Below are 23756 nucleotides of genomic sequence, written 5' to 3' on the forward strand. Positions count from 1 at the left end.
AGGAGCGGAACCCCATCCCTGCGCTAATTAAATAATTTGCAGGGATGGGGTTCCGCTCCTTTCACCCCTATATGTGTGTATGTGTATATATACATATAAGTGTGTGTGTATATATACCCCTACACAGAAGTTCAGATGTCATGCCTGCCTCCAAAGACGTCCACAAAAAAGCCCAATAAACGCCTGGAACAAAAACGCCCAGGTGTGAAAGTAGCGAAGCCACTATCCCTGCTCTACTAATAATTCTAAGAAAAATTATCTTTTTTATCTGGCGGTCACCCTGACATGGAAGGGTTTGGTCACCCTGCCATAGCAGTCAGAGTCAGTTAACCCTACACTACACTACGGTCCCCCTGACACTTAACACTTTCCCTACAGAAACTAGATTATTGAATCTAACTATAGTGGAAAATAGCACCCTAACTACACTAGATATCCCTTTCCTCACACTAATAATTGCTAAATGACACTTTTGAAGCAGAAGTAACAGAACTGCTTCCATTCTCTTTCACAGCCCTGTATTACAATGCTAGGAATTTGGCGGGGCTATCTTATATACTGGGGGGCGTATTCACTTCTGATTGACCTCTGGACCCCCTAGTCACTCCAATCACATTCCTAGCAGACTCCTGCCCCCTCAATTGGCTTTTACTCAGGTTTCTGGTCCAATCACTGGCTTTTAAAGCCCAGTTCCTGTCCCATTGCATTTTGGGCGGTTCTGGTTGCCGAATTCCGAACTTTAACCGCAAAAAGTTTCGGAATTCGGCCGAATTTCGAACAGCCAATGTTCGGGTCGAACCGATGGTCGACCCAAACCGTTCGATCATCCCTACTCGTTACACCCAAGGTATGCAGAATACCATCTCTGAATGCACAACACATCCAACCTTGAAGCAGATGGGCTACAGCAGCAGAAGACCACACCGGGTGCCACTCCTGTCAGCTAAGAACAGGAAACTGAGACTACAATTGGCACAGATCACCAACATTGGACAATAGAAGATTGGAAAATCATTGCCTGGTCTGATGAGTCTGGATTTCAGCTGCAACATTCAGATGGGGGGAGGGTCAGAATTTGGCGCATGGATCCATCCTGCCTTGTATCACCTGTCCAGGCTGGTGGTGGTATAATGGTGTGGGGGAAGAGGGGGGGGGGGTGGTAATGGTTCAGGCTGGTGGTGGTGATGTAATGGTGTGGAGGAGGGGGGGTAATGGTTCAGGCTGGTGGTGGTGGTGTAATGGTGTGGGGGAGGAGGGGGGGGGGGGTAATGGTTCAGGCTGGTGGTGGTGGTGTAATGGTGTGGGGGAGGAGGAGGGGGGGGATGGTTCAGGATGGTGGTGTAATGGTGTGGGGGGGGGGGTCTTGGCACACTTTGGACCCCTTTAGTGGTATAAACCCCACCCCCTCCCTGAGTATTGTTGCTGTCCATGTCCATCCCTTTATGACTACAGTGTCCCCATCTTCTGATGGCTCCTCCCAGCAGGATAATGCCCCATGTCACAAAGCTCCAATCATCTCACCACTGGTTTCTTCACCATAACAATGAGGTCACTGTCCTCCAATGGCCTCCACACTCACCACATCTCATCCAATAGATCACCTTTGGGATGTGGTGGAACGGGAGATTGGCCTCATGAATGGGCAGCCGACAAATCTGCAGCAACTGCGTGACGCTATCATGTCACTATGGAAGAAAATCTCTGAGGAAAGTTTCCCGCACCTTGTTGTATCTGTGCCACCAAGAATGATGGCAAAAGGGGGTCCAACCCGCTACTAGCAAGGGGTACCTTAACTTCTTCTGGACCGCCCACTGCACATTTACTGGGGCTGCGCGAAACAACGTACCTGTACGTCGCATCTTCTTCCTGATTTGAGGCGTGCGCACGTGCTGCCGGCAACCCAGTCCCACTGTGATTGGACACAGCGGGAGCCAATCAGCGGGTTCCGTGGGTGCGATGTCCGCTGGGACCCGCCGAGAGAGGCAGAATGGCGGTCTCCCTATATAAACAAGGCAGATCACCATTCTGTCAGGAGGGGGAAGATGGAGATCTTGTGTTTCCGCTAAGCAGGAACAGGGATCTCCGTCTTCCCCCAGTCAGAGCACCTCCCCCACACAGTTAGAAAGCACTCCCCTAGGAACACATTTATCCCTTTAATAGCCCCTGGTGTTTACCCCTTCCAAGCCAGTGTCATTAGGACAGTGACAGTGAATATTTTTAGCACTGATTACTGTATTGGGTGTCACTGATCCCCAAAAAAGTTTCAAAATGTCAATTAGGGGTCCAATTTGTCCGCCGCAATGTCGCAGTCCCGCTAAAAATTGCAGATCGCCGCCATTACTAGTAAAAAATAAATAAATAAATAAATAAAAATGACATAAATCTTTCCCGTAGTTTGTAGACGCGATACATTTTGCTCAAACCAATCAAAATACAATTATTGCGATTTTTCCCCCCCAAAAAATATGTAGCAGAAAACAAATTGGCCTAAAATGATGATTTTTACATATTTTTCATTGTTAATGTTATATTGCAGAAAGTGAAAAATATTGTTTTTGTATGTTTTTTTTTTTTTTTTTTTTTTTCAGAATTGTCGCTCTTTTTTTGTTTATAGCGCAAAAAAAAAAAAAAAAAAATCGCACAGGTGATCAAATACTACCAAAAGAAATCTCTATTTGTGGGGAAAAAAAGGACATTACTGGTAAAAAAAATAAAAAAATAAATAAAAATGCTATAAAAATATCCCATTGTAGACAGGATAACCTTTGCGCAAACCAATCAATATACGCTTATTGCAATTTTTTTTTCCCCCAAAAATATGTAGCAGAATACAAATAGGCCTAAAATTATGAAAAAAATTAGATTTTTACATTATTTTATTATTGGGAATGTTATATCATTTTTGTTTATAGCGCAAAAAAAAAAAAAAAAAAAAAAAAATCGCACAGGTGATCAAATACCACCAAAATAAAGCTCTAATTGTGGGGAAAAAAGGACATTTCTGGTAAAAAAAAACCATAAATAAATAAAAATGCCATAAAAATATCCCATAGTACACGCGATAACTTTGGCACAAACCAATCAAAATACGCTTATTGCGATTTTTTCCCCCAAAAAATATGTAGCAGAAAACAAATTGGCCTAAAATGATGATTTTTACATATTTTTTATTGTTAATGTTATATTGCAGAAAGTGAAAAATATTGTTTTTGTTTGGTTTTTTTTTTTTTAAATTGTCGCTCTTTTTTTGTTTATAGCGCAAAAAATAAAAATCGCACAGGTGATCAAATACCACCAAAAGAAATCTCTGTTTGTGGGAAAAAAAGGACATTACTGGTAAAAAAAATAAAAAAATAAATAAAAATGCCATAAAAATATCCCATTGTAGACAGGATAACCTTTGCGCAAACCAATCAATATACGCTTATTGCGATTTTTTTTTTTTCCCCCAAAAATATGTAGCAGAATACAAATAGGCCTAAAATTATGAAAAAAATTAGATTTTTACATTATTTTTTTATTGGGAATGTTATATAGCACAATGTAAAAAAATATTTTTTTTTTGTTTATAGCGCAAAAAAAAAAAAAAAATCGCACAGGTGATCAAATACCACCAACATAAAGCTCTAATTGTGGGAAAAAAAGGACATTTCTGGCAAAAAAAAAAACGTAAATAAATAAAAATGCCATAAAAATATCCCATAGTAGACGCGATAACTTTGGCACAAACCAATCAAAATACGCTTATTGCGATTTTTTCCCCCAAAAAATATGTAGCAGAAAACAAATTGGCCTAAAATGATGATTTTTACATATTTTTTATTGTTAATGTTATATTGCAGAAAGTGAAAAATATTGTTTTTTTTTTTTTTTTTTCAGAATTGTCGCTCTTTTTTTGTTTATAGCGCAAAAAATAAAAATCGCACAGGTGATCAAATACCACCAAAATAAAGCTCTAATTGTGGGAAAACAATATTTTTCACTTTCTGCAATATAACATTCCCAATAAAAAAATATGTAAAAATCATCATTTTAGGCCAATTTGTATTCTGCTACATATTTTTGGGGGGGAAAAAAAAAGTCGCAATAAGCGTATATTGATTGGTTTGTGCCAAAGTTATCGCGTCTACTATGGAATATTTTTTATGGCATTTTTATTTATTTATGTTTTTTTTTTACCAGAAATTTCCTTTTTTTTGTTTGTTTTTTATTTTTATTTTTCAGAATTGTCGCTCTTTGTTTAGGCCTAAAATGATGAAAAAATTTGATTTTATATTTTTTTTTATTGGGATCGTTATATAGCAGAATGTAAAAAATTGTTGTTTTTTTTTTAAATTGTCGCTCTTTTTTTGTTTATAGCGCAAAAAAAAAAAAAAAATCGCACAGGTGATCAAATACCACCAAAAGAAATCTCTGTTTGTGGGAAAAAAAGGAAATTTCTGGTAAAAAAATTAAAAAAATAAATAAAAATGCCATAAAAATATCCCATTGTAGACAGGATAACCTTTGCGCAAACCAATCAATATACGCTTATTGCAATTTTTTTTTCCCCAAAAAATATGTAGCAGAATACAAATAGGCCTAAAATTATGAAAAAAAATTAGATTTTTACATTATTTTATTATTGGGAATGTTATATCATTTTTGTTTATAGCGCAAAAAAAAAAAAAAAAAAAAATCGCACAGGTGATCAAATACCACCAAAATAAAGCTCTAATTGTGGGAAAAAAAGGACATTTCTGGTAAAAAAAAACCCCATAAATAAATAAAAATGCCATAAAAATATCCCATAGTACACGCGATAACTTTGGCACAAACCAATCAAAATACGCTTATTGCGATTTTTTTCCCCCAAAAAATATGTAGCAGAAAACAAATTGGCCTAAAATGATGATTTTTACATATTTTTTATTGTTAATGTTATATTGCAGAAAGTGAAAAATATTGTTTTTTTTTTTTTTTTTTCAGAATTGTCGCTCTTTTTTTGTTTATAGCGCAAAAAATAAAAATCGCAGAGGTGATCAAATACCACCAAAAGAAATCTCTATTTGTGGGAAAAAAAGGACATTACTGGTAAAAAAAATAAAAAAATAAATAAAAATGCCATAAAAATATTCCATTGTAGACAGGATAACCTTTGCGCAAACCAATCAATATACGCTTATTGCGATTTTTTTTTTCCCCCCCCAAAAATATGTAGCAGAATACAAATTGGCCTAAAATGATGATTTTTACATCTTTTTTATTGGGAATGTTATATTGCAGAACGTGAAAAATATTGTTTTTTTGTTTGTTTTTTATTTTTATTTTATAAATTTGATTTTATATTTTTTTTTATTGGGATCGTTATATAGCAGAATGTAAAAAATTTTTTTTTTTTTTTTAAATTGTCGCTCTTTTTTTGTTTATAGCGCAAAAAATAAAAATCGCACAGGTGATCAAATACCACCAAAATAAAGCTCTATTTGTGGGAATAAAAGGACATCAATTTTATTTGCGTACAGTGTCGCACGACCGCGCAATTTTCAGTGCTGAATGGCAAAAAATAGCCTGGTCATTAGTGGGGGGGGGGGGGGGGGGGGGAATCTTCCGGTCCAGAAGTGGTTAAGTCAGCATTTTAAACTTTTTTTTTTACACTTTTTTTGTACATCCTGCCATCAGAGCATGTACTACTCTGATGATTTTTTTTTTTAACACTGTTATTGCCTATACAGTGATGGGCCAGCAGGCTCCTGTGAAAGACACAGCCCCCTTACCTTCGAGCTTTATGTGAAAGAACACATTCCCAGCATCCTTTTAGACATGCATGCTCCTCACTGCTGGCCACTGACGTTAGATGTGAAATCTGCTGATTGTTTGACTAATGATAATTTATTACAGTGTAATCAAGCAACTGATCTGCAGATTGCGCAGCTAGCGTCTACGCCACCTAGGGGCCAGCAGAGGGAGGAGCATGCATGTCTAAAAGGATATCCAGGAAGTTTTCTTTCATATAATGCCCAGGAAGACAAGTACAGTGAGTTCAGTCTTATAGATCACGCTCGCACATGATGAAGAGCAGACAGTTGATAGCTGTCGGGCAATGACAGTAGGGATCAGAGGGGAGACGATGCCAGGAATCGCAGCGCACAGATACAGATGGACCTTTGGGTACTTTAATTGGATGTGTAATGAAATCAGTGTCAGTGCAAACGCATCACAAGCAGCAGATCTGTCCACAATGTCATCCTGCTCCGCCGTGCGCAACATAGACTGCAAAGGATGCTGGGAGACATCAGAAGAACACAGACAGTACAATAGACGATATCACCAAAAGTATTCTGGACCGGAAGGTTTTTCCCCCCTTAATGACCAGGCCATTTTTTTGCAATTCGGCACTGCTTTATTTTAACGGACAATTGCGCGGTCGTGCGACGCTGTACCCAAATGAAATTTACGTCCTTTTTTCCCACAAACAGAGATTTCTTTTGGTGGTATTTGATCACCTGTGCGATTTTTAATTTTTTGCGCTATAAACAAAAAAAGAGCGACAATTCTGAAAAAAAAAATATATTTTTTTACTTTGTGTTTTATAACATTCCAAATAAAAAAATAAAAAAAAAAAAGGGAAAAAAATCGAATTTTTTAAAATAATTTTAGGCCAATTTGTATTCTGCTATATATTTTTGTTAACCACTTCAATACCGGGCACTTTCACCCCCCTTCCTGCCCAGGCCAATTCAGAGCTTTCAGCGCTGTCACACTTTGAATGACAATTACGAGGTCATGCTACACTGTACCCAAATGACATTTTTATCTTTTTTTTTTTCCACACAAATAAAGATTTCTTTTGGTGGTATTTAATCACTTCTGGGTTTTTTATTTCTTTCAAAATAAAAAAACAAAAAAAAGACATAAAATTAAAAAAAAAAAAAAAAGTTTTTCTTATTCTCTGTGAGTAAATTTTGAAAAGAAGTAATTTTTCTCCTTCACTGATGTGCGCTGATGAGGTGGCACTGAGGAGGTACTAATATGCCACACTGATGGGCACTGATAGGTGGCACTGATGAGCACTGAGAGGCGGCACTGATGGGTGGCACTGATGGGCACTGACGGGGGCACTGATGGACACTGATAGGCTGCACTGATGGGCACTGATGAGCACTGGGAGGTGGCACTGATGGGCACTGAGAGGTGGCAATGATGGGCACTGAGAGGCAGCACTGATGGGCACTGAGAGGTGGCACTGATGGGCACTGATGGGTGGCACTGATGTGCACTGACGGGGGCACTGATGGACACTGATAGGCTGCACTGATGGGCACTGATGAGCACTGGGAGGTGGCACTGATGGGCACTGAGAGGTGGCAATGATGGGCACTGAGAGGCAGCACTGATGGGCACTGAGAGGTGGCACTGATGGGCACTGATGAGCACTGGGAGGTGGCACTGATGGGCACTGAGAGATGGCAATGATGGGCACTGAGAGGCAGCACTGATGGGCACTGAGAGGTGGCACTGATGGGCACTGACGGGTGGCACTGATGTGCACTGACGGGGGCACTGATGGACACTGATAGGCTGCACTGATGGGCACTGATGAGCACTGGGAGGCGGCACTGATGGGCACTGAGAGGTGGCACTGATGGGCACTGACGGCTGGCACTGATGTGCACTGACGGGGGCACTGATGGACACTGATAGATGGCACTGATGAGGTGGCATTTATGGGCACTGATGAGGTGGCACTGTGGAGGTACTAATATGCCGCACTGATGGGCACTGATATGTGGCACTGATGAGCACTGATAGGCAGCACTGATGGGCACTGGGAGGTGGCACTGATGGGCACTGACGGGTGGCACTGATGTGCACTGATGAGCGGCACTGATGGACACTGATGAGCAGCACCATCAGTGCTTACAATCAGTGCCCATAGTGCTGCCAGTCAGTGTCCAGATGAGCAGGCGCTGATAGGCACTGACTGGCAGCACTATGGGCACTGATGGTGGGCACAGATTGGCACTCTATTGCAATTTTCTGTAATCAGTGCCCTGATTACATGTCTTTGTCTCCCCTATGAGGAGGAGCTGCTGATTGGCTCTCCTCGCCTCACACACTGACAGTGTGAAACGAGGAGCGCTGGTAAACGGCACTTCTTCATTCACATGTGACCGGCTGTGATTGGACAGAGCCGATCACATGGGTAGAGAGCCGCGTCATTGACTCTTTACTGAGATCGGGGTCGCGCCGTGTCCTAGCAACACGGCGTGGCCACGATCGCCGCTCTGCGCGCCCCTGCGGGCGTGCGATAGAGGCTGTTCTGGTGCACCGTCATATGACGGAGTCCCAGAACAATGAGTGCACCGCTCCGCCGTCATTTGACGGGTAGGATGTGGTTAAAAAAAAAAAAAATCGCAATAAGTGTATTTTGATTGGTTTGCGCAAAAGCTATCGCGTCTACTATCTACGGAAAGATTTCTGTCATTTTTATTGTTTTTTTTTTTTTACTAGTAATGGCGGCGATCTGCGATTTTTAGCGGGACTGCGACATTGCGGCGGACAGATCGGACCCTTGACTGACATTTTTGACACTTTTGGGGTTACCAGTGACATTACTACAGTAATCAGTGCTATACATATGCACTGTCACTGTACTAATGACACTGGCAGGGAAGGGGTTAACATTGTGGGTGATCAAAGGGTAAATGTGAGCCTAGGGGAGTGATTCTAACTGTGGGGGGCGTGGCTTGTGAAATAATCATGGAAGACATGTGATCCTATATAGAAGGATCACAGGGCCTCTCTGATCATTGCAGAGAGAACAACAACACCAGGGGGCGATCAAAGGGTTAAATGTGTCCCTAGGGGGTGCTTTCTAACTGTGTAGGGGGGATGGGCTTGCTGCATGAAGACAGAGATCTGTGTTCCTAAATAAGAGGATCCCTGTGTTCATTCTGCAGACCGTCGTTGTGTCTCCACGAGGAGCGATCGCGGCCGCCGGACCCACAAATTGGCTTCCCCTGTGGTGAATGGGTGCGTGCTCGCCCCCCCCCCCCCGCTGGCAATCCTGCGATTTAATTTGGGTACAGCGTTGCATGACTGCGCAATTGTTATTCAAAGTGTGACAGCGCTGAAAACTGATAATTGGCCTGGGCAGGAAGGGGGTGACAGTGCCCGGTATTGGAGTGGTTAATGGCCTCCCAGTCTTAGTCCGTAGGGTTCAATATTGAGTTGGCCCACCCTTTGCAGCTATAACAGCTTCAACTCTTCTGGGAAGGCCGTCCACAAGGTTTAGGAGTGTCTATGGGAATGTTTCACCATTCTTCAAGAAGTGCATTTGTGAGGTCAAGCACTGATGTTGGATGAGAAGGCCTGGCTCACAGTCTGTGCTCTAATTCATCCCAAAGGTGTTCTATTGGATTGAGGTCAGGCCAAAAAAGTACCTCCACCCCAAACTCTCTCATCCAAGTCTTTATGGACCTTGCTTTGTACACTGGTGGGCAGTCATGTTGGAACAGGGAGGGGTCATCCCCAAACTCCTCCCACAAAGTTGGGGGCATAAAATTGTCCAAAATGTCTTGGTATGCTGATGCCTTAAAAGCTCCCTTCACTGGAACTAAGGGGCCAAACCCAACCCCTGAAAAACAACCCCACACCATAATCCCCCCTCCACCAAATCATTGGACCAGTGCACAAAGCAAGGTCCATAAAGACATGGAGGAGTGAGTTTGGGATGGAGGAACTTGACTGTCCTGACCTCAACCCGATAGAACACCTTAAGGATGAATTAGAGCGGAGACTGTGAGCCAGGCTTTCTCATCCAACATCAGTGTCTGACCTCACAAACGCCCTTCTGGAAGAATGGTCAAACATTCCCATAGACACTCCTAAACCTTGTGGACGGCCTTCCCAGAAGAGTTGAAGCTGTTATAGCTGCAAAGGGCGGAGCCAACTCAATATTGAACCCTACGGACTAAGACTGGGATGCCATTAACCATTTACCTACCAGACACTGTCACCCCCTTCCTGCCCAGGCCAATTCTCAGCTTTCAGCACTGTTACACTTTGAATGACAATTGCGCGGTCGTGCTACACTGTACCCAAATTAAAATGATATCATTTTTTTCAAACAAATAGAGCTTTCTTTTGGTGGTATTTAATCCCTACTGGGGGGGGAGGGGGGGGGTTATTTTGTGCTGAACAAATAAAAAAAGGCCAACATTTTTTAAAAAAACAAAACAGTTTTCATAGTTTGTTATAAAATTTTGCAAACGGGTTATTTTTCTCCTTCACTGATGGGACCTGATAAGGCGGCACCGGTGGGCGGCACTGAAGGGCCCTGATAGGTTGCACTAATGGGAAATAACAGGCTGCCCTGATGGGCACTGATGAGGTTGCACTGATGGGCACTGATGAGGTTGCACTAATGGGCACTGATGGGACTGCACTGATGGGCACTGATGAGACTGCACTGATGGGCACTGATGAGACTGCACTGATGGGACTGCACTGATGGGCACTGATGAGACTGCACTGATGGGCACTGATGGGACTGCACTGATGAGGCTGCACTAATGGGCACTGATGAGGTTGCACTAATGGGCACTGATGGGACTGCACTGATGGGCACTGATGAGACTGCACTGATGGGACTGCACTGATGAGACTGCACTGATGGGCACTGATGAGGCTGCACTGATGGGACTGCACTGATGAGGTTGCACTAATGGGCACTGATGAGGTTGCACTAATGGGCACTGATGGGACTGCACTGATGGGCACTGATGGGACTGCACTGATGGGCACTGATGAGACTGCACTGATGGGCACTGATGAGACTGCACTGATGGGACTGCACTGATGAGGCTGCACTAATGGGCACTGATGAGGTTGCACTAATGGGCACTGATGGGACTGCACTGATGGGCACTGATGGGACTGCACTGATGGGCACTGATGAGACTGCACTGATGGGACTGCACTGATGGGCACTGATGAGGCTGCACTGATGGGACTGCACTGATGAGGCTGCACTAATGGGCACTGATGAGGTTGCACTAATGGGCACTGATGGGACTGCACTGATGGGCACTGATGAGACTGCACTGATGGGCACTGATGAGGCGGCAATGATGGGCACTGATAGGTTGCACCGGTGGGCATTAATGGGAACTTATAGGTAGCAATGATGGGCACTGGTAGGCAGCATTGATGATGGGGTACTCATTGGCACTGGTGGGTACTGAGGGAGCTCTCAGGCAGCTCATGCATTGGAGGACATAAATTGATGCCCTCCAAGCACTTTAGGCCAGCTCTGTAACCTTATATTAAAAAAGAATAGCGCGCAAATGCAAAAGAAATTACTACCAAATCTGAAGAAAGTCCATAAATAAAAATGGGGGTTTGGTCCCACCATATGGCCATATCGTGCTCAAGCCCACTACTGCGTCAAAGTACCCCATTATCAGTGGGTCCTACACTATCCATGAAAAAGAGATGAATCCAACCTTTCTAACCCTTGGAGATAATACTCCTTGCTGGGAAAAATGTGCAAATGCACTACAGGGGACTCCTCCTATATCCATTTGATGGTGGACACTGATTGAGTACAGCAAGGAGTGTTGTCTCCAAGGGTTAGAGAGGCTGGATTCATCTCTTTTTCATGGATAGTGTAGGACCCACTGATAATGGGGTACTTTGACGCAGTAGTGGGCTTGAGCACGATATGGCCATATGGTGGGACCAAATCCCCATTTTTATTTATGGACTTTCTTCAGATTTGGTAGTAATTTCTTTTGCATTTGCGCGCTATTCTTTTTTAATATACATGTCTTTTGGTTCATAGCTGCAGCAGCTTTGGAAATACATGGGTATGCTCCCCCAAATTTTTTGCCTGTTTATTTCAGCTCTGTAACCTAACCATCTTTCTGCAGGAAGAGGTTAAAGGTCATGTGTGTGTAAAGGTCGGCGTACCAATACTTTTGGTATAACAATGGAATTCCCAACAGAAGAAGAGGACCCACCCAGTGGGAGTGTCACACAGCAATTATAGAGGACCCGCCCAGTGGGAGTGTCACACACCAATTATAGAGGACCCACCCAGTGGGAGTGTCACACAGCAATTATAGAGGACCCGCCCAGTGGGAGTGTCACACACCAATTATAGAGGACCCACCCAGTGGGAGTGTCACACACCAATTATAGAGGAGCCGCCCAGTGGGAGTGTCACACACCAATTATAGAGGACCCACCCAGTGGGAGTGTCACACACCAATTATAGAGGAGCCGCCCAGTGAGAGTGTCACACACCAATTATAGAGGACCCGCCCAGTGAGAGTGTCACACACCAATTATAGAGGACCCGCCCAGTGGGAGTGTCACACATGAATTATAGAGGACCCACCCAGTAGGAGTGTCACACACCAATTATAGAGGACCCGCCCAGTGAGAGTGTCACACACCAATTATAGAGGACCCGCCCAGTGGGAGTGTCACACATGAATTATAGAGGACCCACCCAGTAGGAGTGTCACACACCAATTATAGAGGACCCGCCCAGTGAGAGTGTCACACACCAATTATCGAGGACCCGCCCAGTGGGAGTGTCACACACCAATTATAGAGGACCCACCCAGTAGGAGTGTCACACACCAATTATAGAGGACCCACCCAGTAGGAGTGTCACACACCAATTATCGAGGACCCGCCCAGTGGGAGTGTCACACAGCAATTATAGAGGACCCGCCCAGTGAGAGTGTCACACACCAATTATAGAGGACCCGCCCAGTGAGAGTGTCACACACCAATTATAGAGGACCCGCCCAGTGGGAGTGTCACACACCAATTATCGAGGACCCGCCCAGTGAGAGTGTCACACACCAATTATAGAGGAGCCGCCCAGTGGGAGTGTCACACACCAATTATAGAGGACCCGCCCAGTGAGAGTGTCACACACCAATTATCGAGGACCCGCCCAGTGGGAGTGTCACACACCAATTATAGAGGACCCACCCAGTAGGAGTGTCACACACCAATTATCGAGGACCCGCCCAGTGGGAGTGTCACACAGCAATTATAGAGGACCCGCCCAGTGAGAGTGTCACACACCAATTATAGAGGACCCACCCAGTGAGAGTGTCACACAGCAATTATAGAGGACCCGCCCAGTGAGAGTGTCACACACCAATTATAGAGGACCCACCCAGTGGGAGTGTCACACACCAATTATCGAGGACCCGCCCAGTGGGAGTGTCACACATGAATTATAGAGGACCCACCCAGTGGGAGTGTCACACACCAATTATCGAGGACCCGCCCAGTGGGAGTGTCACACATGAATTATAGAGGACCCACCCAGTGAGAGTGTCACACACCAATTATAGAGGACCCGCCCAGTGGGAGTGTCACGCACCAATTATACAGAGAGAAGGGCTGAGCGGCTGCGGGGGGCGCTGTGGACAGATCTGTGCTGACCCCCCAACACTGAAACTTCCATTTCCATCCATTCCTCCATAGAAATCCACTCTGTGAGCACCACATACCTTCCCACACCCAGATATTACCGGGTAAAACTAGCAGTGACATCATCACTGGGCTGTACAAAGCCTGGGCAGAGGGTGGAGCCGTGGGAGGTTCCCAGCAGTCCCCACCCTCTACAGAAAACAACAGGAGGGGGCGGAGACAAGGCCAGTCCCCCTTCACAAGAAGAGAGAGAGAGAGAGAGAGAGAGAAAAGAGCTGTGGGAGGGGCCAGAAGGCTCCACCCACTACAGGAAGGGGGCGGAGACAAGACCAGTCACACTGCACAAGGAGCCATTTCCTCAGTCTCCCCTCCCCAATGATCAGGCTGTACATTGTAACTCTATAGAAGGGGGAGGAGACATTTCCCCAGTCTCCCCTCCCCCGGTGATCAGACTGTACATTGTAACTTTGTAGAAGGAGGAGGAGTCATTTCCTCAGTCTCCCCTCCCCCCGTGATCGGACTGTACAGTGTAACTTTGTTTCGATTTACAAGTTTAGAGGCTGGAGGAGGGGGCTGATATGTGTCAAACATTTGTGAACACAGCCAGGAACTGCACAGGCTCTGGGATTTCCATGATTTATGAGTCGGGATCTTTGATATCTGAATGTATTGCTGACGGGGGGACGCGCAATTCTTCTCAGGCTGCGTTCTAAAGACACTAAACATGGGACGTTGAACCCGCGCATGGAATGCATTCCGTCTTCAAGTCCCGGGGAGGGGGAGGGGTGCTGTATATATGGACTGTATGTGTGACGTCTGTATAATTCTTACAATGTAGATGGAGAAGAGTGGGGGGGGGTCAGCAGTTGTGTATTCCCCCAGTATATATATATATATATATATATGGAACCCCTGGCGTGGGCCCCGCATCGCCCCGTCACTCCCCCCCCGCTGTCCCCTCAGTAGATGAAACACAGGAAACAGCTGCGCGGGTGGAGGAGAGCGCCTTTCCTGCTCTATAATACAATCTGACCGTAAAAGCCTCTCCTCTCCGAGAGAACCCCGGGCCGGACTCCTTCAGGAGATACAACTTACTGCAACTTACAGAGCCCTGCAACCCGAGGGCCCCTGCTGTCCTATGGGGTTCACTGTGTGGCCCCCGGGGAACATTGAAGGGGCCTCTAATAGCAGCAATTTCTAGCAGTCTCATGTAACATGTCCCCAGTCTTCGACTGTCCTCTACAGGAGCCCCTTTCAACCTTTCACCTCAAAGACCCCCCTGGATGAGAATCCCCCCAACCGCATCAAAGTTCCCCCATCACATCAGAGGTTCCCCTATCATATCAGAGGTCCCCTCTTTACATCAGAGGTCCCCCATCACATCAGAGGTCCCCCCCATCACATCAGAGGTCCTCCATCACATCAGAGGTCCCCTCTTCACATCAGAGGTCCCCCCATCACATCAGAGGTCCCTCCATCACATCAGAGGTCCCCCCATCACATCAGAGGTCCCCCCATCACATCAGTGGCACCCCATCACATCAGAGGTCCCCCCATCACATCAGTGGCACCCCATCACATCAGAGTACCCCCATTACATCAGTGGCACCCCATCACATCAGAGGTCCTCCATCACATCAGAGGTCCTCCATCACATCAGAGGTCCCCCCATCACATCAGAGGTCCCCCTATCATATCAGAGGTCCCCTCTTTACATCAGAGGTCCCCCCATCACATCAGAGGTCCCCCATCACATCAGAGGTCCCCCTATCATATCAGAGGTCCCCTCTTTACATCAGAGGTCCCCCCATCACATCAGAGGTCCCCTATCACATAAGAGGTCCCCCATTACATCAGAGGTCCCCCATCACATCAGAGGTCCCCCATTACATCAGAGGTCCCCCATCACATCAGAGGTCCCCCATCACATCAGAGGTCCCCCCATCACATCAGAGGTCCCCCCCCCATCACATCAGAGGTCCCCCATCACATCAGAGGTCCTCCATCACATCAGAGGTCCCCCATCACATCAGAGGTCCCCCTATCATATCAGAGGTCCCCTCTTTACATCAGAGGTCCCCCCATCACATCAGAGGTCCCTCCATCACATCAGAGGTCCCCCATCACATCAGAGGTCCCCCCATCACATCAGTGGCACCCCATCACATCAGAGGTCCCCCATCACATCAGAGGTCCTCCCATCACATCAGAGGTCCCCCATCACATCAGAGGTCCCCCATCACATCAGAGGTCCCCATTTACATCAGAGGTCCCCCCATCACATCAGAGGTCCCCCATCACATCAGAGGTCCCCCATCACATCAGAGGTCCTCCCATCACATCAGAGGTCCCCCCATCACATCAGAGGTCCCCCCATCACATCAGAGGTCCCCCATCACATCAGAGGTCCTCCCATCACATCAGACTCTCCCCCCTCACATCAGAGGTCCCCCCATCACATCAGTGGCACCCCATCACATCAGAGGTCCCCCCATCACATCAGTGGCACCCCATCACATCAGAGGTCCCCCATCACATCAGAGGTCCCCATTACATCAGAGGTCCCCCCATCACATCAGAGGTCCCCCATCACATCAGAGGTCCTCCCATCACATCAGAGGTCCCCCCATCACATCAGAGGTCCCCCCATCACATCAGAGGTCCCCCATCACATCAGAGGTCCCCCCATCACATCAGAGGCCAACTTCCATCCTACAGAGGCTCCCCATCCACATCAAAATGTCTGATCAATGTTTATAAACAATGTTACTTTGTATCTCTCTATCTCCTGTCTGATCAATGTTTATAAACAATGTTACTTTGTATCTCTCTATCTCCCGTCTGATCAATGTTTATAAACAATGTTACTTTGTATCTCTCCATCTCCGGTCTGATCAATGTTTATAAACAATGTTACTTTGTATCTCTCCATCTCCAGTCTGATCAATGTTTATAAACAATGTTACTTTGTATCTCTCTATCTCCCGTCTGATCAATGTTTATAAACAATGTTACTTTGTATCTCTCTATCTCCCATCTGATCAATGTTTATAAACAATGTTACTTTGTATCTCTCTATCTCCCGTCTGATCAATGTTTATAAACAATGTTACTTTGTATCTCTCCATCTCCGGTCTGATCAATGTTTATAAACAATGTTACTTTGTATCTCTCTATCTCCCGTCTGATCAATGTTTATAAACAATGTTACTTTGTATCTCTCCATCTCCAGTCTGATCAATGTTTATAAACAATGTTACTTTGTATCTCTCTATCTCCTGTCTGTTCAATGTTTATAAACAATGTTACTTTGTATCTCTCTATCTCCCGTCTGATCAATGTTTATAAACAATGTTACTTTGTATCTCTCTATCTCCCGTCTGATCAATGTTTATAAGCAATGTTACTTTGTATCTCTCTATCTCCCGCCTCATCAATGTTTATAAACAATGTTACTTTGTATCTCTCTATCTCCTGTCTGATTAATGTTTATAAACAATGTTACTTTGTATCTCTCTATCTCCCATCTGGTCAATGTTTATAAGCAATGTTACTTTGTATCTCTCTATCTCCCGCCTCATCAATGTTTATAAACAATGTTACTTTGTATCTCTCTATCTCCCGTCTGATCAATGTTTATAAACAATGTTACTTTGTATCTCTCTATCTCCTGTCTGATCAATGTTTATAAACAATGATACTTTGTATCTCTCTATCTCCCGTCTGATCAATGTTTATAAACAATGTTACTTTGTATCTCTCTATCTCCCGTCTGATCAATGTTTATAAACAATGTTACTTTGTATCTCTCTATCCTGTGATAAAGATACTTTTCATGAAGCATCTCCCAGCTGTCATTTTGAGGAATTGCCGACAAGTGGGCGGGGGAAGGGCAGTGAAGTAGAATGTATTATCTATGCTCTGTGTTCTTCAGTTCAACTAAAAGACTAAATAAATAAAATAAAAATTCCTCGAATCCTCAGAACTCTGAGCTCACCAGAAGTCCATGCAAAAAACCAAAAAAACAAAGTTACAGAAGCCTGATGCAATTTTCTGTAGCAAGGAAACGGATTCTTTATGGATCCCAAAACCGCATTCCCCTCCCGCCAGAATCATCATACATCCAGTGCATCCCGAAATACTCACAGCGCTTCACTTCTTCCAATTCTTCTACAACCTTCAGGGCCCCGGTGCAAGAAACCATGAAGGGCCCCACCCGGACCCCCTGGCCGGGGTCCTTCCCTTCAAGCCTGGGGATCTTCCCACTGATCCTGGGGCCCTTTGCTCTCATTGCTGGCCCCTTTATTACGGGACCCTTTCACAAGTTCTGCAGTGGGCCCCCCTTCCTGCCATCTTGGGGCCTCCCCATGGTGGTGGAATGCCAGGGCCCGGTCGCAAGTGTGACCTTTGTGATCCTGGAAGTTCACCCACTGGTGTCAGTAGTTTTTATTTTTTGGTATTTTTTTTTGTATTATTTTTTATCATTTTATTTTATTCTGTTACAATGTGACTGACTATGACTCTGTCCATTCAGAAAAGGAAGGAGCTGGTAAATGACATATTTACCGACCCCTTCCTGGTTCTCTATTGTGACACATCCCCTGCAGCAGCCGGCAGGAGAGGGGAGGGAGCACAGTGGGGGGGGGGGGGGACCAGGGGAGCACACAGGGGAGCACACAGGGGAGCACACAGGGGCCCAGAGACAGCAGAACACAAGTGAACTGGATAGGAGGAGGGGCGGGGGCAGCATACAGAGGAACCAATCTCCTCCATTTTCCTCCTGCAGCTACAGGGAGGAAAAAGGAGGACAGTGATTTCTCTACATGCTGCCCCCACCGCCCCTCCTATCCAGGTGTACAGGGGAGGCGCACAGGCCCGGAGCATGGGGCCCGGTTGCAATTGCAACCCCTGCAACCTCTGTAGTTACTCCCCTGCCACAGGTAACAGTGAATGTCAGAGCACAAACCAAGCCATGAAGTCCTAGGAATTTTCTGTAGACCTCGGAGACAGGATTGTATGGAGGCACAGATCGGGGGAAGGGTACAGCATTGAAGGTCCCAATGAGCACAGTGACCTCCATCATCCATAAATGGAAGAAGTTTGGAACCACCAGGACTCTTCCTAGAGCAGCCGCCCGGCCAAACTGAGCGATCGGGGGAGGGGGGTCTTAGTCAGGGAGGTGACCAAGAACCCGATGGTCACTCTGACAGAGCTCCAGCATTTCTCTGTGGAGAGAGAAGAACCTTCCAGAAGAACAACCATCTCTGCAGCCCTCCACCAATCAGGTCTGTATGGTAGAGTGGCCAGACAGAAGCCACGACCCATTACAACACCACAATGTGACAGCGCGATCCTCACCTTCCACTCCTTGGGGAATATCATGCAGGATTTTCTGATAACATTCATACTGCGCAGTCATAATCTTATTCCTTGTTACACCGACAATGGAGGTGTCTCCTCCGAAGGGGTCCTCTTCAGCCTCCTCTGCCTGGATATTTGATGCTGCAGTCTAAAAAAAAATGCAACAGATAGATAAGCAGATAATCTCTGACATTCATGATCAATACATACCTGTATATATATATATATTGCAAAAGTATTCGGCCCCCTTGAACTCTTTGACCTTTTGCCACATTTCAGGTTTCAAACATAAAGATATAAAACTTTAATTTTTTGTGAAGAATCAACAACAAGTGGGACACAATCATGAAGTGGAACGAAATTTTTTGGATATTTCAAACTTTGTTAACAAATAAAAAACTGAAAAATTTGGCGTGCAAAATTATTCAGCCCCTTTACTTTCAGTGCAGCAAACTCTCTCCAGAAGTTCAGTGAGGATCTCTGAATGATCCAATGTTGACCTAGATGACTAATGATGATAAATAGAATCCACCTGTGTGTAATCAAGTCTCCGTATAAATGCACCTGCACTGTGATAGTCTCAGAGGTCCTCTTAAAGCACAGAGAGCATCATGAAGAACAAGGAACACACCAGGCAGGTCCGAGATACTGTTGTGGAGAAGTTTAAAGCCGGATTTGGATACAAAAAGATTTCCCAAACTTTAAGCATCCCAAGGAGCACTGTGCAAGCGATAATATTGAAATGGAAGGAGTATCAGACCACTGCAAATCTACGAAGACCTGGCCGTCCCTCTAAACTTTCAGCTCATACAAGGAGAAGACTGATCAGAGATGCAGCCAAGAGGCCCATGATCACTCTGGATGAACTGCAGAGATCTACAGCTGAGGTGGGAGACTCTGTCCATAGGACAACAATCAGTCGTATACTGCACAAATCTGGCCTTTATGGAAGAGTGGCAAGAAGAAAGCCATTTCTTAAAGATATCCATAAAAAGTGTCATTTAAAGTTTGCCACAAGCCACCTGGGAGACACCAAACATGTGGAAGAAGGTGCTCTGCTCAGATGAAACCAAAATCAAACTTTTTGGCAACAATGCAAAACGTTATGTTTGGCGTAAAAGCAACACAGCTCATCGCCCTGAACACACCATCCCCACTGTGAAACATGGTGGTGGCAGCATCATGGTTTGGGCCTGCTTTTCTTCAGTAGGGACAGGGAAGATGGTTAAAATTGATGGGAAGATGGGTGGAGCCAAATACAGGACCATTCTGGAAGAAAACCTGATGGAGTCTGCAAAAGACCTGAGACTGGGACAGAGATTTGTCTTCCAACAAGACAATGATCCAAAACATAAAGCAAAATCAACAATGGAATGGTTCACAAATAAACATATCCAGGTGTTAGAATGGCCAAGTCAAAGTCCAGACCTGAATCCAATCGAGAATCTGTGGAAAGAACTGAAAACTGCTGTTCACAAACGCTCTCCATCCAACCTCACTGAGCTCGAGCTGTTTTGCAAGGAGGAATGGGCAAAAATTTCAGTCTCTCGATGTGCAAAACTGATAGAGACATACCCCAAGCGACTTACAGCTGTAATCGCAGCAAAAGGTGGCGCTACAAAGTATTAACTTAAGGGGGCTGAATAATTTTGCACACCCAATTTTTCAGTTTTTTATTTGTTAAAAAAAGTTTGAAATATCCAATAAATTTCGTTCCACTTCATGATTGTGTCCCACTTGTTGTTGATTCTTCACAAAAAATTACAGTTTTATATCTTTATGTTTGAAGCCTGAAATGTGGCAAAAGGTAGAAAAGTTCAAGGGGGCCAAATACTTTCGCAATGCACTGTATATATACACACACACACACACACACACACACATATATATATATATATATATATGTACACTATAACACCAAAAAGTATTGGGACACCTGCCTTTACACACACATGAACTTTAATGGCATCCCAGTCTTAGTCCGTAGGGTTCAATATTGAGTTGGCCCACCCTTTGCAGCTATAACAGCTTCAACTCTTCTGGGAAGGCTGTCCACAAGGTTTAGGAGTGTCTATTTGAATGTTTGACCATTCTTCCAGAAGCGCATTTGTGAGGTCAGGCAGGCACTGATGTTGGAGGAGAAGGCCTGGCTTGCAGACTCCACTCTACTTCATCCCAAAGGTGTTCTATCGGGTTGAGGTCAGGACTCTGTGCAGACCAGTGAAGGTCCTCCACCCCAAACTCACTCATCCATGTCTTTTTGGACCTTGCTTTGTGCACTGGTGGGCAGTCATGTTGGAACAGGAAGGGGCCATCCCCAAACTCCTCCCACAAAGTTGGGAGCGTGAAATTGTCCAAAATGTCTTGGTATGCTGACGCCTTAAGAGTTCCCTTCACTGGAACTAAGGGGCCAAACCCAACCCCTGAAAAACAACCCCCAAACCATAATCTCACATCCACCAAATGATTTGGACCAGTGCACAAAGCAAGGTCCATAAAGACATGGATGAGTGAATTTGGTGTGGAGGAACTTGACTGGCCTGCAAAGAGTCCTGACCTCAACCCGACAGAACACCTTTGGGATGAAGTAGAGTGGAGTCTGCAAGCCAGGCCTTCTCCTCCAACATCAGTGCCTGCCTGACCTCACAAATGCGCTTCTGGAAGAATGGTCAAACATTCCCATAGACACTCCTAAACCTTGTGGACGGCCTTCCCAGAAGAGTTGAAGCTGTTATAGCTGCAAAGGGTGGGCCAACTTAATATTGAACCCTACGGACTAAGACTGGGATGCCATTAAAGTTCATGTGTGTGTAAAGGCAGGCGTCCCAATACTTTTGGCAATATAGTGAATATACACAGCCAGCAATGGTATGTACTATCACATGGCCCATCAACTGAATTATTTAAAGAGCATTTTTATAAAATTTGTGAAAGTTGAAAACTGTTAGAGCAGTGACTCCTCCTCCTCCCTCCTTTCTTACTCTGTAGAGCTCTGTGAAGATTCTCAATTAGAGATGGGCAGCCTGAAAGCAGACAGTTGAGGTTTCTATTTAAAAAACCTATAATGAACAATGCTCCTGTATGAAAGTTGTGTTGTTTTATTTTTTTGCTAGTTATGTAAAATCTCTTACAAATGAACATGTTTTATTTCATACAGGGTGTCCTTATTTTACTGATGTTCTGAAGAACACCGTTTACTAAGGAGACACAGCAACTAACACTATTTGTTTTATGATTTTCCATGTCTAATTGAAAATTGATTCAGAAACCAAAGCAGAGAAGAACCAAAACCCATGAGGCAGAGCCGTGCAGAGACCTTTGGAGGGGCGGGTGCTCAAAGTATAAAAGGGGCACATAGAGGAACAGGGCTTTAAATAATGCTTAGCTCAAAATATCAATGCAGCAATGTATTTCTTCCTGATACGCGTATCGATACGGATGATTCTGTATGGATAGGCGAGAAAAATGTAGGAGTCAGAAACACTGCACATGCTGGGATATTTACAGTTATGTGCTGGGGCATAGTTGCCCCCCTAGCACATGTGACTTAGGCAGCCAGGAAATGTCATGTCCTTGTTCATACATGTATGATCAAGGACATGACATTTTATTATGACAAAACACAACTAGGTATTAAAAAACACATTGCAACAATTTACACATGCTAATGCACAGGCCAATCGTGTGAAAGGGGCCTAAGGCTGCTCTTACACGGATGCACTGCTGGTGGGCACTGCTGGCTGGTACTGCTAGTGGTTACTGCTGGTGGGTACTGCTCGCTGTTACTGCTGGTGGGTACTGCTGGCTGGTAGTGCTGGCTGGTAGTGCTGGCAAGTACTGCTGGTGGGTACAGCTGGCTGGTACTGCTGGCTGGTAGTGCTGGTGGGTACTGCTGGCTGGTACTGCTGGCTTGTACTACTGGCAGGTAGTGCTGGTGGGAACTGCTGGCTGGTAGTGCTGGTGGGTACTGCTGGCTTGTACTTCTGGCTGGTACTACTGGCAGGTACTGCTGGCAGGTAGTGCTGGTGGGTACTGCTGGCTGGTACTGCTGGCTGGTACTACTGGCAGGTACTGCTGGTGGGTACTGCTGGCTGTTACTGCTGGCGGGTACTGCTGGCAGGTAGTGCTGGTGGGTACTGCTGATGGGTACTGCTGGCTGGTACTACTGGTGGGTACTGCTGGTGGGTACTGCTGGCTGTTACTGCTGGTGGGTACTGCTGGTGGGTACTGCTGGATGGTAGTGTTGGTGGGTACTGCTGGTGGGAAATCCTGGCTCCTCTGAGACACATCAACGCCGGAGTATGAGGAGCAGCGCTGGAGGAAGCATGGGGCTGCAGTAGAGAGCAGAGTCGATGCTTCCTGTATCTCTCCTCTCACAGGCAGAGTGCATTTGATATTACGGAGCCGGAACTACACAGGAAGACTCGGGGATACGCTGACAGCTGACAGCCAACAGCCGAGACATTGCGGGGCACTTGCGGGTGTCAGGGAGACGTAGTCCAAATGCGGGAGACTTGGGATGTCCTCCTTGACAAAAGGGCACTTTGCGCATCAAGGGGCAAAGGGGTAGGTGCTCAAGCACCCTCTACCCTCCGCCCCCCTCTGCTTGTGCCTGCCATGAGGGTTGGGCAAAATGCATTGGTGGCATGGCCTGGATGGAGCCAGGCTGAATATTTCACTAATGTAATACTTGGGCTTGGTTGGTGTGCAGCGATGGTGCCTTCTTTCCTTCTAAGTGGGAGGAGTCAGTGCTGTAACTCATTCATCTATATGTGTATTCTAAGCTTGAGCTAATCAACTTGGTAAAATTACTTTTTCTTTCAGCAAAGCAGTTAGGATTAGCCAGGTATACAGTACATGTGAGAAGGAGCTCAGAGCTCTCCCTGCCACCTGGAAATGTAAAGTTATACCTATCCATTAGTGTAGGCGTAACCTCCCCTTGGAAAGTGCTG

At 45.4% G+C, this 23756-nt stretch overlaps 1 protein-coding gene across 1 annotated transcript in view; it reads right to left on the reverse strand.

The window, feature by feature from the left end:
- The window catches only part of CALCRL (calcitonin receptor like receptor), a gene marked incomplete at its 3' end in the record, with an annotated part of 165088 nt that overhangs the window by 91068 nt on the left and 50264 nt on the right, over positions 1-23756 (reverse strand). The window contains exon 3 of the mRNA XM_082258800.1: positions 18802-18952. Within this exon, the coding sequence (XP_082114926.1) occupies positions 18802-18952 (151 nt within the window). The remainder of the gene's footprint in view (positions 1-18801; positions 18953-23756) is intronic.

This window comes from Pelophylax lessonae, assembly GCF_965119305.1.
Source record: "Pelophylax lessonae genome assembly, chromosome: 5".
Classification (NCBI taxonomy): Eukaryota; Metazoa; Chordata; class Amphibia; order Anura; family Ranidae; genus Pelophylax; species Pelophylax lessonae.